General features: G+C 40.2%; 1 protein-coding gene across 1 annotated transcript in view; it reads left to right on the forward strand.

The window, feature by feature from the left end:
• The first annotated feature begins 856 nt into the window (after window positions 1-856).
• ADAM17 (ADAM metallopeptidase domain 17) overlaps window positions 857-14462 on the forward strand; it is a 32340-nt gene continuing 18734 nt past the window's right edge. The window contains exons 1-9 of the mRNA XM_081945043.1: window positions 857-1129; window positions 2480-2612; window positions 3527-3660; window positions 6001-6092; window positions 8286-8454; window positions 9842-9972; window positions 11078-11167; window positions 13047-13160; window positions 14073-14217. Of these exons, the coding sequence (XP_081801169.1) occupies window positions 1003-1129; window positions 2480-2612; window positions 3527-3660; window positions 6001-6092; window positions 8286-8454; window positions 9842-9972; window positions 11078-11167; window positions 13047-13160; window positions 14073-14217 (1135 nt within the window). The 5' untranslated portion in view covers window positions 857-1002. The remainder of the gene's footprint in view (window positions 1130-2479; window positions 2613-3526; window positions 3661-6000; window positions 6093-8285; window positions 8455-9841; window positions 9973-11077; window positions 11168-13046; window positions 13161-14072; window positions 14218-14462) is intronic.

Here is a 14462-nt window from a genome sequence, read left to right on the forward strand (position 1 = left end):
ACTAGGCCAAGTCAAAAAATGCCAGGGAATTTCTAGAAGCCTGGTACTATGACAAATAAGCCATCAATAAACATAGACAGAAACATCTATATATAGAGTATGTAAAAGAGACAATCAACCAAGCCAAATGGGAACAAACTCTTACCTCTCCAGATAGTCCTTGTACTGGTAGCCCTCGTCTTACAACAATTCATTTTAGTGACCGTTCAAAGTAAGTGGCCCTGAAAAACGTGGCTTATGACTGTTTACCTCAGTTACTACCTTTGCAAGCATCCCCATGATCGTGTGATCAAAACTCAAGACGCTTCGCAATTGGTTCATATTTACGACCTTGGCTGTGTCCTTTTGTGACCTTCTGACAAGCAAAGTCAATGGGGAAGCCAGATTCATTTACGGGCTGGCTTACTAATTTACCAACTTCAGTTGCTACACTTAATAACTCTGGCAATAGAGGTCGTAAAAGATGGGGGGGGCGGGGAGAAACTCAACCAATGTCTCAATTTTGGGCCGCATTGCGGTCGTAAGTCCCTGTAACAATCAGGGACGGCCGACTTAATTGCCCGCCTTTCAGTCAAGCTGGGCGGGCTGCTGTCAACCGAGCTAACACACATCTAGGAAACCTCGGCCTGCCAAGCGCTGAGTAAGCGGCACAGGAGCCCCAGCAGAAAGGCTTTTTTTTTAAAAAGCATTTATTCTTCATTCCCCACAGACCAGAGCTAACTGTCGCGGTGGCTCCCCCTACTTTACTTCGAGGGGCTGCTTAATAAGCAGGAGCGAAACCAAATCGGAGCCGCTCCTCCCCTTCCCGAGCGGAACAAGATGGCGGCCGCTGTGCCGGCCCATCATGCTCCACGGGAGGCCGGCTCGGCTTCCGTGTGTGGGAGAGAGCGAGAGCGAGAGAGAGCCGCCCTGGGGCCGGAGGAGGAAGGTTGGACGGGTGGCTGATGTAAGCGCAAAGGAAGGAAGGAGTAGAAGGAGTTTTGCCGCCGCCGCCCGGGGAGCATGCCGCCTCAGTCCCGCTCCGGTCGGCGGCTGCTGCTTCTCGCTTTGGTGCTGCTGTTGATGCCACCAGTAGCGTTCGGGGTTTCCGCCCAGCGACCCCGCGGCGGGCATCGGGAGTCGCGATTCGGTGAGTCCCGAGTGAGGCGGAGAGCGAGGGAGTGATTGCTCCGCTTTCCCCCCTCCTCCCCCACCGCCCGACAGAAGCCCGAGAGATCTTTCCTCCGACTTGGGATCCCCGGGCTGTTTTGGTTCCCTCGGGCGTGGCGCAAACCGGGACGAGTCCTCGGCTGGATCCGACCGGGGTCTCCGGGAGGCTTCCTCCCGGCTTGAAGCCCTCGTCTGGGGGTGCAGTGTAAGGGGAGGCGGTGGGGCCAAGCGTTTCTGGCAAGAAGCTGAATTGTTTCTACGTCCGGGAAAACGACTGAAGTGGCGGTCGTTTTGAGAATCTTAACGGGACGGGATGTCGGGGATCAGCCGGAGGTTGCCTGGGAAGAGAGAATTTTTGGGGAACTTTTGAGGCGACGGTGAGGGGTGGGGAGGTCGTTGGCCCGGGAGGGGGCTACTACTGCTGCTGCTCATAGTTATAAACCGGTTGAAGGGAGTATGGAAGAAAAAAGGAAGTCCTCCTTGCGTTGGAGGATGATGAGTGCTGGAATTGCCTTGCCTACAAAATACAGCAGTTCCACATACAGGCGGTCCTCGGCTTACGGCCACAACCGAACCCAACATTTATGTTGTTAAATGAGACGTTTCTTAAGTGAGTTTTTCCCCATGTTATGACCTTACAAATAGAAATGGAGTACAGAATTGGGTAGAAATACAGTTAGTCATTGATTTAGGATTACAATTGAGCCCAAAAGCCTTTGCAGTATAAATAATCACACACATAAATTAAGAGTTTTCACTTGAGGTTGTATTATTGAACAATACTGTACTGTATGGATAGGCGCAAAATAGCTACAGATGCTCATAAAAGATATTTTTAAAGATCTTAAATGTGTACTATTTTTTCTGGTACAAGAAACGCTTGTAACTCTTAAGAAATATCTCTGGAATGGGGTGTGGAGTTTTGAGTTTCAGTTCCTGATTCTGTTATAATTTTCCAGTATAACCATTTATTCATGCTCCATGTCATTTCCATAGAGTGCTTGAGATGCTATACTGTAATTACAGGCATATACATTTCATATTGGCACTTTCCTGTGAGTGAAATGTGACATTAAAAGGGAGCAATATTCCACATAACAAAAGCTAAACATTTTCAGGGGCATGAGTGATGAACACGGTTCAGTTTTCTAAAGTAGATCACAAAAATCCAAATTAGTGAGACTGAGGCACATGACTTACATAGTGCAGCTTCAATGAAAGATATGCTTGGATACTCCTTTTTAACAGTGCATTATGTTCCATTTAGCTATAAGCCAATACTTCACTCTATATTTGTTGTGCTTAAGCCTTCACGTTCTTTTCTCCCCAGAGAGATTGGAGTCTGTTCTTTCAGACTATGATATTCTTTCAGTATCCAACATCCAACAACATTCAGTAAGACGAAGAGATCTCCAACCTCAATCCCATATAGAGAAGCTTGTTAGTTTTTCAGCGTTACATAGGTATGATTTTTTTTTTCTAACTAAATGCAGAATCTGGCTGGATCAGCCTTGTTTATGTATTGCTGCAATCAGGTATTATCTGGATAGTAGGGAGCATGTCTATTAGAAATGAAAAGGAAATTATTTTAGACCCTTTATAATATAAAATAATATTTCATTGGCTTTCACCTACAAGGTAAATGTATTGGCAAGCATGATAGTTCATTATCTAAAGCTCAAATATATATGCAGGGCTTTAAATCTCTTTTAATAATGTATTGATGTATGTTCTTAAACATTTATCTCAGGTTTGAAAATTGAAAAACAGTTTATGCTCAAACTGTTAGTAAACATTCTTGATGCTGTTTGCCATCAATTCCATAGAACCGTGATTGCAAACATATGGCATGCTTGCCGGAAGTGGCATGCAGAGTCATCTCTCCAGGCACGCCAGCCATCGCCCATTACTCTTCTGGGTTCCGGTGCACCAGCCAGCTGGTCTTTGTGCGTACGGAAGTGCCAGAAACCAGAAGAGCAGCTCCCCGGCATGCATATGCACAGCGGGAAGTGAGCTTCCAGTTTCTGGCCCACACCTGCACGTTAGCCAGCTGGTCTTAACACACACATGCCAGAAACCGGAAGACCAGGTGACCAGCGCATACATGCTCACGGGAAACTGGAAGCTCAGCTTCCCAGCGTGTGCATGCACACCGGGGAGCTGCTCTTCCAGTTTCTGGCGCTCCTGCGTGTGTGTGTGCCGGAGAGCTGCCCTTCTGGTTTCTGGTGCTCCTAAGGGTGCCCGCTCCCGTTTTGGCACTCAGTGCCAAAAAAGGTTTGCCAACACTGCCATAAAGAGCCGTATGCAACGATTCCTAATATTTTGTGCATTAAAAAAACCAAGTGTTTTAGATATATCTGAAATTAATTTTTTACAGGCATTTTAAGTTATATTTAACATCAACAGCAGACCATTTTTCAAAAAACTTTCAAGCCCTTATTCTTGATGGCCAAGGCAATGAAAGAGAGTATCATGTACAATGGCAAGAATTTTTCACAGGCCATATTGTTGGTAAGTGCGTACAAGTAAGTTGCTTGTTTGCTAGCATTGTTGTTCAGTTGCTAAGATGTGTCCAACTCTTCGCAACCCCATGGACCATAGCACACCAGGCCCTCCTGTGCTCCACTGTTTCCCGGAGTTTGCCCAAATTCACGCTCGTTGTGGCAATGACATTAGCCAACCATCTCATCCTCTGCAGTCTCCTTCTCCCTTTGCCTTCAATCTTTCTCAGCATCAGGATGTTTTGCAATGACTCTTCTCTTCTCATTAGGTGGCCAAAGTATTTGAGCTTCAGCTGCAGTGTCTGCAGCCCTTCCAAAGAATACCCAGGGTTGATTTCCTTTAGGATTAGTAGTATATGAAAAATATTGGATGTTTTTAAATAATGGGCAAACTGCCATGATCTGGAATACCATAATCAAATTTCTGTTCTGGGAAAATTAATCTCAGAATACAAGGAACTGCTATTAGAACAGCCAAATCGTACTACAGATTTTACAGGCAGCTACTGGAAAGCACAAATAGACCTGTTACTAGAGTCTGTTGGTATAATAAATCTTTATTATTTATAATCAAAAATGTTTTCACTAGATAGCTTATAACACCATTAGAATCATGACCTAAGTCTTAGAGGCTAAGATGACTAAGACTACATAAACAGTGGAAACCTAAGTAAGCTCATTACAACTTTTGATTTCAGTCTATACCTTTTAAATATTAAGGTAATGAAAGGAGAGTGGAGAGAAAGAGCATGTCTTACTGGTGCCTCAAAGGGAAAATTATAAGCATGACTTATTGCATTGCCACTTATAGCATCTGAATTTGGAGAAGCAATTGGAGCAGAAGCTCCGCTAACAGGTAGGAACAAATGGCCACACAAAATGGATGGTATAATCCCCAGTCATTACGAGTTTTATAGGCTGATTTAGACTGATAGAGCTTGATTTTGGTCCAAAAATGAACTGGGAGACCATGAATATCCTATAAAAATGACATAGGTTGATTACAATCCTTGGGTCCAGTTAGTATCTTGCTGTTATACATGGTATATATGTCCTTGGGTTATGACAATGGTGCTGTACAATGGGGATTTAAGATAGGTCCTCAGAGTTCCAGCCATCACAGTGTCTCTTGTGGTCCTGTGACTGTGTCTGGCTCACAATTATGTTGCAGCAAGTCATGATCAGATGATCACGGCTTCCAATACTCCCTGCTAGCTTCCCAGAAGCAAAGTCAATGAAGAAGCTGACAAGAAATTGGAAATCATGATGATGTGAGGTCCTCATTTAACAATGGCACCTGGGACTGTGGAAATGCCATTGTTAAATGATGCAGTCCCACAATGTTACACTTTAGAAGTTTGTCACTTAGCAACAGAATTTCTAGTCCCTATTGCCATTGTAACCCAAGGACTAACTGTATGATGGCAAGAGTGTTAATGTACCCGTAGTACAAAATATTAAAGTTCAGTTGTTAAAAATTGTGGAAAGTAGTATAAATTTTAAAGAAGCTAATCATATTGTTTACAATAATAATGTCATTGGAAGTAAGTAATATTATATTGCTTTATATATGGCTCCCATCTCACAAATGAAACTTTCAGCAGGTAACAAATGCTAAAACAATAAAAATTAATACTTGCAAAGAAGAAAAAATACTGCCTAAGTCACTAAGCATAAACTCAACTCAAACTGAGAAAGACCTCTCAGTGTCCATTTTGCCTTCCAAGCCCCAGGCCCTGGACAGGGATGGGCTTCAAAAATTGCAGTAACGGGTTCGCTGCTCCGTTGCTGGGTGAGATTGGCCATGGTGGACGTGGCCCAGTTGACCTCCCGCACCACCATGGTGGTGGGGCATTTTTCGCCCTCCCCAGGCTCCGGAGGGTAGAAACAGGCCTGTTTCCGGATTTCCGGAATCTCTGGTAGGCCTGTCCGTCCGTCCGTCCCCGAGCTTCCGTGTGGGTCCTGGATTTACCTGGCATGATGAATAGGCTGCATGGAGATTTCTGGGATGGGCAGGGAGGGGTGGGCGTGGCCCGGCAGGGGTAGCATTTGGGGGTTTGTCAAACTGGGCAGAATCCTAGCTAGAGGATCGCCCGAACCAGTGAGAAACCCCAGCAGCCCAGCCCTGGAGCATGTCCTTTGATATAGTCAATCAATATACCCCAAAGATTTTCCTTGAATCTCATGATATAACCCCAAATTCATAATATGTAACTTTTTTGCAAATGGGTGCTGACATGTTACAATCTAATATGTTTGGCTTTAAATAACTCATGTAGGATATGTGTTATGTTTCAGTATAATGTAACTGCTGACTAAATTAATAGATGCATTTCCCCCTTATATTCAGGTCAGAGTAATTCCAAAGTGATAGCTCACATAGGTGAAGATGATTTCACAGTGAGGATCAATACAGATGAAGAAGAAGAATATAATGTTGAGGTATATCTCATTGCAAAAATCTACATGTCGGCAAATAATTGCTTAACTTTCTTTTAATAGATTGCAATATTAAATTTTGATACAACTAGTTTTATCAAGAAGTAGTCTGAATGGAAAATTATGCATATAGGTAAAATTCTTCCTGAGTTTGGAATATGACGCTTATGCAAAATCTAAGTAAAGCACATTATACCATTCTGGTTTTCTCTCTTGCTGTAACTATTCATCTGCTATAGGATCAGGCTTGCTAATTTTCAGCCCCCATGGCCTCCTGCAGCACTCTGCCGGCTGAAAATGGGCCGCAGGGGTATTGTGCGCAGTCCCCCACGTCCCATTATGGCTCGCATGTCACTGCGTTTATTTTGATTTGCCAGCTGTGCCTATGTTCTGTGCAGACTGAACTGTTTCTTAGCTGTGCTGAGATTTATTGCGCATGCACTTTCACATTCCTTCTTAACTTTCACTTCTGTTCTTTCGTTCTCCTGCCAAGAGAGGTAGGCACATAACTCTGCCGAGATGTAATTAATTCAGTTAGCAAGTTTGTATTTTTACTTTCTTTTATATTAAAATGTTTTTTATTAGAAGATGCTTCGGGTTTATTTTTTGCTTATTCAAGAAGTATACTTCGAGGAGAAGCCACGATCCATCATCATTAATTACAAAGGTTTAAATTATATCCTTATCATCGCAGAATCACTGTGCACAGGTTCTTTGATATTTCCAGGCCGGCCCTGCAGGCCAGATCTAAGCATCTCGTGGGCTGGATCCAGCCCGCAGACCTTGAATTTGGCACCCCTGGCTTAGAAAATATTTGTTTAAAAATGGCCATAAGTTTGTTTTAGCCTACAAGCTACCTGAAAAAGGGGATATATGATCCAAATCCAAAGTTTTGATTGTCAGCCACCTCCCTGCTGCCTATGGTCACATGACTGAACTTCAGGTTCTTTGCAACATTTATGATTGCTTGCAGCATCCTGTGCTCACGTGACTGCATTTTAGGCCAGTTTTGCTGAGAACTGCAAATACTTTCAGTTCACTTCATGACTGCAATGTTCGCTTAGTGACCACTGCTGCAAAAAACTATAAAAAAACTGTAGCACTTAAACTTATATATTACTCCATAGTGTGCTACAACACTTTCTGAACGGTTTACAAATGCCACCATATTGCCCCCAACAATCTGACTCCTCACTTTACTGACCTGAAGAATGGAAGGCTAAGTAAGTCTGCCTTGAGCCAGTCAAGATCAATCTCCCGGCTGTGGACAGAATTTGCTTGCAGTATTGCATTCTAACCACTGCGCCACCATGGTTGTTTAAAATGGTTTTACGACTGCTGTACTTAACAGCCATAATGGGCAGGCTCCGTTATGGTTGTAACTTGAGGATTGTTTTCCAGTTAACAACCTTTTGAGCATCTTCTATATTTAAGGTCCAGTTCATTTTTTATCCATAGTTCCATGTAATAACTTCCTTTCTCTCATTGTAATTCTCAAGTGTTTTTCAAATATTTTGCAAAACAGTCTAAGAAACCGTTTCTTAGGGTTCTTATAATTGCACCTGTGCCATTTTTTTTTGTCTTTGTGAACTCTTGCCCAGAGAAACAAATTATAGTTTATTTAGGTTTGGATAAAGCATAAAATTGTAGTTGGTGTAAAACTGAAGTGATAAGTTAACAAATTTTTCATAAAGTGGATGTTGGAATGAGTAGGAATAGTATATGGCCTAAATCCTGGCTCGGTATTAATAGTAATTCTAATAAATATAATGAAATTATGTTGAAACTCATCAAGGTTCACATCGAATGGAGCTATTTATTTTAAAATGTAGCATTATTTTTAAATTCATGAATTTGGCTATCTATTTTAAAGAGAACGGATAGGGTATTAGCTATATTAACTAGTAATGCAGATAATTTTACCTCATGTGAAAAAAACTCCAATGTATTGTATACTTACAAAGTCCCATAAGGTGGTTTGGAACAGAATTAGATATACATCACAATCATAAATAATTATTTTGAAGAATATTAAGGTTTAGCATATTTAGTTCTTCAGACTTCTGAAGTGACAATTTTGTGATAAGTTGCTCCACTTAAGCTGAATTTACTTTAAAGGCATTCTGTTGAACTTAGTGTAGCTTATTTTTGAGCAGACCTAAAAAAGATTTCTGTGATACTATTTTTCTATTCTAGCCCTTATGGAGATTTCTCAACAACACAGAAGATGGAAGGCTTTTGATATATAAATCTGAAGATATTAAGGATATCTCACAATTACAATCCCCCCAAATATGTGGTTATGTCAAACTAGAAGACGAGAGTCTTTGGGGAGGAGGGCTCAAGGATAATCATGTAAATAAAGGTAAGCATCTAATTATTTGCAGTATTTTTTAAAATTATGTAAGATTCTTCTGTAACAGCATAGGGAGTACAGGTAATCCTCAAGTTACAACCATTTGTTCACCAACTGTTCAAAATTACAATAGTGGTAAAAAATGGACTTATAACCCATATCCTTGTTATGGTTATTGCAGCATGCCCATCGCCATGTGATCAAAATGTGGGCACTTGGCAGCCCCCTTGCCCTCATCACCTCAGAGGCCATCGTTTCTTACCCATGGCTAAACTTGTGCTGTCTTTATGAAGAGATTTACGAAGATGGTGCAGCTTTAGCCGTGTGTGAAAAATGGTCACCAGAGAAGCTGGATCCAAAAAGGAGACAGCAAAGATAGTAAAAAAGGTCTAAAAGGAGGCAGCAATGTGAGGTGAGGTGCTTCTGCTTCAGTCAATGGCTGGACACAAAAGGTGAAAGGCTGGTGCGGGGAACTGGAGAGAAGGGAGCTGAGTGAGTTTTATAGTTCCAGGGTCACTTGCCATCCCACAAAGTAAGTGAGTGGGGTGAGTTGGAAGTAGTCCATTATCTTACTGGGAATCCGAGCTATAGGCTATAGCCCGGGATACTTAGATAAGATAACCTTTATTCTCACATTTTTCTGTGAACACACGGGCAAACATTAAAAAATGAAACTCTGACCACTTTCAAAATAAAATGTGTACCTATGCATAAGTGTGTGTGTATATATGTGAGTGTGTACCTATACCTTATAGGTATGCTATGCACACACATTAATCAGAGACCATTTTGAATACATAGTGGAAAAAGAGTCTTGAGAGTTAACAAGGCTGATACTATATAGTATAAAGCAGTGGTAAAATTCAATTTTTTTTACTACCAGTTCTGTGGCCGTGGCTTGGTGGGCGTGACAGGGGAAGGATACTGCAAAATTCCCATTCCCACCCCACTCTGGGACCAGCCAGAGGTGGTATTTGCTGGTTCTCCGAACCACTCAAAATTTCCACTGCTGGTTCTCCAGAACCTGCTGAAATCCTGCTTCTGCTTTCCTTACCGTATGGGATGGGATTGGAGGGTGGGGGAGGAGAGAGAAACACTTTTAAAATAATTGCTCTTTTCACAGTCTCACTCTCTGCATAAGTCACACAGTTATGACTGTGGAAATAAAATTGAAGGAAGTTGTCTTGTAAGCCCACTTGATTCTTTAAAAATGTGGGTGGGTGGTTAACAAATGAATAAATAACCATAAGCAATTTCTGCAGTTCCCTAAGTTCTTCTGTTACACTTGCGCTGAACAGACAGATAATGTTATGATTAACATGTTCACATGTTATGGAAATTCTTGATACAATAGCTGTAAATAAGTTACCTGATGATATTCCAATTATCATGATAGAAAATATTCCTCGGAGGAGAAGAGCTATTCCAGACCCCTTGAAAAATACTTGCAAGATGTTAGTGGTGGCAGATCATCGTTTCTTTAAGAATATGGGCCGTGGGGAAGAAAGTACTACCATTAATTACTTAGTAAGTGTAATTATCTGCTGTCAGTTGGCTGATAAAGTGTGCCCAATTATTTTGCTACCTTTAAGATTTGGCGAGATTGAGTAAGAGGGTATAACTAAATATTTAAGTAGTATTCAGTAGATATGATTAAGGATGTACATATGAAAAATGCTTGGTATAGACAGTATTAACATACAGATAGTCCTTAACTTACAACAGTTCATTTAGCGACCATTCGAAGTTACAACGAAGTTACAAAGTTACATTGAAGAATGTGACTTACGACTGTTTTTCACACTTGCGACCGTTGCAGCATTCCCATGGTCACATTATCAGAATTCAGATCCTTGGCAACTGACTCATATTTATGATGGTTGCAGCATCCTAGGGTAATGTGATCTCCTCTTGCGACCTTCTAACCAGCAAAGTCAATGGGGAAGCCAAATTCACTTAACGACCCTGTTACTAACTTAAGAAATACAGTGATTCACTTAACAACTGTGGCAAAAAAGGTCGTAAAATGGGGCAAGATTAATGTAACTGCCTCATTTAACAACATACATTTTGGGCTCAATTGTGGTTGAAAGATGGTTACCTGTATGTTTCTTGTAAATGGCACAAACTCACCTGAATTCTGGAGTTGAAGTCCACATGTCTTAAAGTTGCCAAGTTTGGACACCCCTGCTTTAGTCCAATGTACCTCCATTTTTATGGAGAAAAATGATGAGAAAGAAACAGTATTATTATTTTATTTTATTTCACAGTTTTTATATACTACTGATGGCAGCAACCATACTAATACTCCTGCCTCCTCTTTTTCCCACCACAGCAATGAGTCCCATCCTCACCCGGCAAGTTTTATAAGGGAGGCCTAGGATTTATAATCTTGATTTTGGGCCAACACCTTCATCATTACACCAACCTGGGCTTTCATATATGAATGCTGCTTTGAAATCCTGCTTGATTAGTGTAATACAAATGTAACAAATTCAATGATTTTAAATAAGTAGAATGCTATTATTCCCTCCTCATGCACAGAACGTGAATTTATGTATAAATAGCCCACAGTGTTAGGTTGTAATGACACGGGTTGACTGGAATCCCTTGTTTTCCTTTCTGCATTTAGATTGAATTAATAGACAGAGTGGATGACATCTATCGCAATACCTCGTGGGACAACGCTCAGTTCAAAGGATATGGCATACAGATAGAGCAGGTATTAAAATCCCCGAAGAAATGTGAACACTTTTGCTGGACACCAGAGTGCATTCAATTCAATATTTTATTGTATAATTTAACTGTATTGTGTGATACACGCAAACCATGCAATGAATAATGATGATCCTGAAGGTTACATTTCTTTTTTGTCCTCCTTCCCCTTTTTCTTTCTAATAGAAATGCAGACAGAGGAAGTAGCCAGGTAGTAACTTAACACAACAAGAAGAGAGGCAGCCACAGGCATTATTAATGAGGAAAAACTTTCTTGGTATATACTTTAAAAAACCATTGGTGCTTCTACTTACTTTAAAAACGTATTCACAAAACTTTCCTAAACTTTAAATTTACATGTTAAGTTATTAAAGAAAAGCATTAGTTATTTAAAAAAAAATACAGCATAAACAATAAGAGAGTAAGAGTAAGCATAAATTACTACCCTACAATAAATTAGAAAAATTAAAATTAGAGCTTGTCATGTGAAGTGGACATTCTACCTCCGCTGTAATATCTCCCCAAAATTCAGCAACGTTTCTTTTATCATATTTTTCTAAATCTTCATATTTAGTAGAGACAAAGCCATGTGAGAGGATATTACAACAGACCTGGTGAGCTGGGAGTATTTCAGTCAGAAAAAAATTGGCTACAGCAGTAATCATTAAGGGAAAACTCATTACAGTTGTCTTTGCTAATACTTCCACCCTCTCTTGCTTAAATTGGGAAACTCTAGCCAGGAAAAAATTTCCTGCTGGCACTTCTTTTTTGGTATCTAATTTAGTTAGAGTTTTAATTTTGGAACTCTCTTTTTGTTTATAGCGCTGTCTATATTTGTATGAAGTAATGGGTGCATTTGCCTCAGTGAATTATGCTGTTTCATATTAAAGTTCTGCATCAAATATATTTATTTTTTATTAATAAAGATAGTAAAGAGCAGGGTCACTAAATAATTGAGAAGAGAAATCCTGACCAGATATTCAGTATTTGATACGTAAAAAACAATTGTTTCCCATATAAAATAATAAAGGTAGCATATGCCTGGCAATATTCTGATTATTTTCTTGCCACTGTTACTCCAAGAATGTTTTCTCTTTAAAATCAGTCTTACTGGATATAGTTGCAAATTCTATTCAACCTTCTAAAAGTATTTATTTACCAAGTTTAGAATTAATTGAGATTAAGCTACTATTAAGCTACTGAAATTTAAAAGCTTGATATGGGCTTGCTATGCTGAATTTGTTTGGATTTGCTTATTTTACTCAAGAAAAAGAAATATGTTTTCTTTCACCAGATAAATCATTTTAGAAACTTTGTTTGAATGAAAGCTTGTTGGAAAAAAAAAAGTAACATACCGTATTTTTCGCATTATAAGACACACCGGAGTATAAGATGCACCAAGGTTTTGAAGAGGCAAATTTTTTTAAAAATTTTTTTTACACTCTGCAAACCTCCCCGAAACTGCCCGCTTTTTGTGAAAATGGGCCTGTTTTTTTTTTTTTTTTAAAGGGCATGGATAGCCTTTAGGAGGCTTGTAGAGTGCTCTTGAGGGGTGAGGCCCCCCCAAAATGAGCAAAAAACGGCCTGTTTTTTGCTCATTTCTGCCCTCCCCAGTCCCCGGGAGCTCTCTGAAGAGGGCAGGGTTTCAGGAGGGAAAAAATGCTGTATTCAGTGTATAAAATGCACCCAGATTTTCAGTCTCTTTTTTGAGAGAAAAAGGTGCATCTTATACTCCGAAAAATATGGTAATTTTAAGAATATGAATTGCTATGAGCCTTTGCTAATGAATAATGGTATTTTCTCGTTATTAAAAAGCTGAAGCACTATTTTGAACCCTTTTTCTGTTTTTACAAAGTTTCTAAATATTTTATTTCTGTTTAATAAAGATTATTGTTCATAGTGAGCCAGAGGATGTACTTCCTAAACAAAAACACTATAACATGGCAAAAAGTCAGCCTGATGAAGAAAAGGATGCCTGGGAAGTCAAGCAGCTGCTAGAGGTAGTTTTTTGTGTGCGCACGTGCATTTTAAATGATAAATTTAGATATAAATAATTTCTTGACTCACTTAAGATTGGGGGGGGGGATCTCCAAATTGCAACATATTTTAAGGAAGTTGATAACTGAATAGTTCAGGAATAAATAAATAACATTACATCATAAAAACTTTTTTTTTAATGTAAAGGAAATAGCTTTAAAATATGGCTCATGATTTAAAGTAAACTAAATGCTTATCTAAGCTCTCAGAAGGGACGCGGTGGCTAAGATATTGAGCCTGTCGATCATAAAAGATTGGCAGTTCAGTGGTTCGAATCCCCAGTGCCGTGTAACAGAGTGAGCTCCCGTTACTTGCCCCAGCTTCTGCCAACCTAGCAGTTCGAAAGCATGTAAAAATACAAGTAGAAAAATAAGGGCCACCTTTGGTGGGAAGGTAACAGCGTTCCATGTACCTTCGGTGTTTAGTCATGCTGGCCACATGACCACGGAGATTTCTTGGGACAGAGCTGGCTTCAGCTTTGAAACGGAGATGAGCACCACCCCCTAGGGTCGGGAACGACTAGCACATATGTGCAAGGGGAACGTTTATCTTAGCCTAAGCTCAGGACTATGGCAAAAATGTTGATGCAGCATGCTTTATCAAGTATATCAACTATTTTTCAATCCTCATTATGCAGAATTTCTATTATAGGGTGTTTACTTCCTTTCTGGAATGCTTCACTATGTGATCCTGAGTAATTTATGACAGAAAAACAATCTCAGGCAAAATATTATCTTGGGGAGGGAAAATGGATCAGAGAAAAGTGTTGTTTGGTGATGCTAGAAGTGGAATCTCTTATTTATTGATCTTTCCTAATTTATTGAACAAGCATCTCTAAACTAAAAAGTGTTTTGTTTTATTTGCCCCCCCCCAAGCAATTCAGTTATGACATAGCTGAAAAAGCAGCTACAGTGTGCCTTGCTCATCTGTTTACATACCAAGATTTTGATATGGGTACTCTTGGATTAGCTTACGTGGCATCTCAAAAACCAAACAGCCATGGTGGCATCTGTCCAAAAGGTAAATCTCTTTCTACTTTGGGTTTGGTTTTTCTTCTAAGAAATGAATGTAAATGTCTGAAGGAAAAAAAGTATGTATCTATAAGTCCCCAACAAAACAGTTAAGTTTTGCTGGGGACCTATAGCAGAGGAACATTTGAAATGTTTGAGGCTATGTTCTGGCACTAGCACAAAATCCCTGCCTGGAGATGGACTTGCTTGTTTACAAAGTGACTGTCATGGGAAACCTAAACTCATCCCACAAGC

The sequence above is a fragment of the Natrix helvetica genome (assembly GCF_964273705.1).
Source record: "Natrix helvetica genome assembly, chromosome: 2".
Lineage (NCBI taxonomy): Eukaryota > Metazoa > Chordata > Lepidosauria > Squamata > Natricidae > Natrix > Natrix helvetica.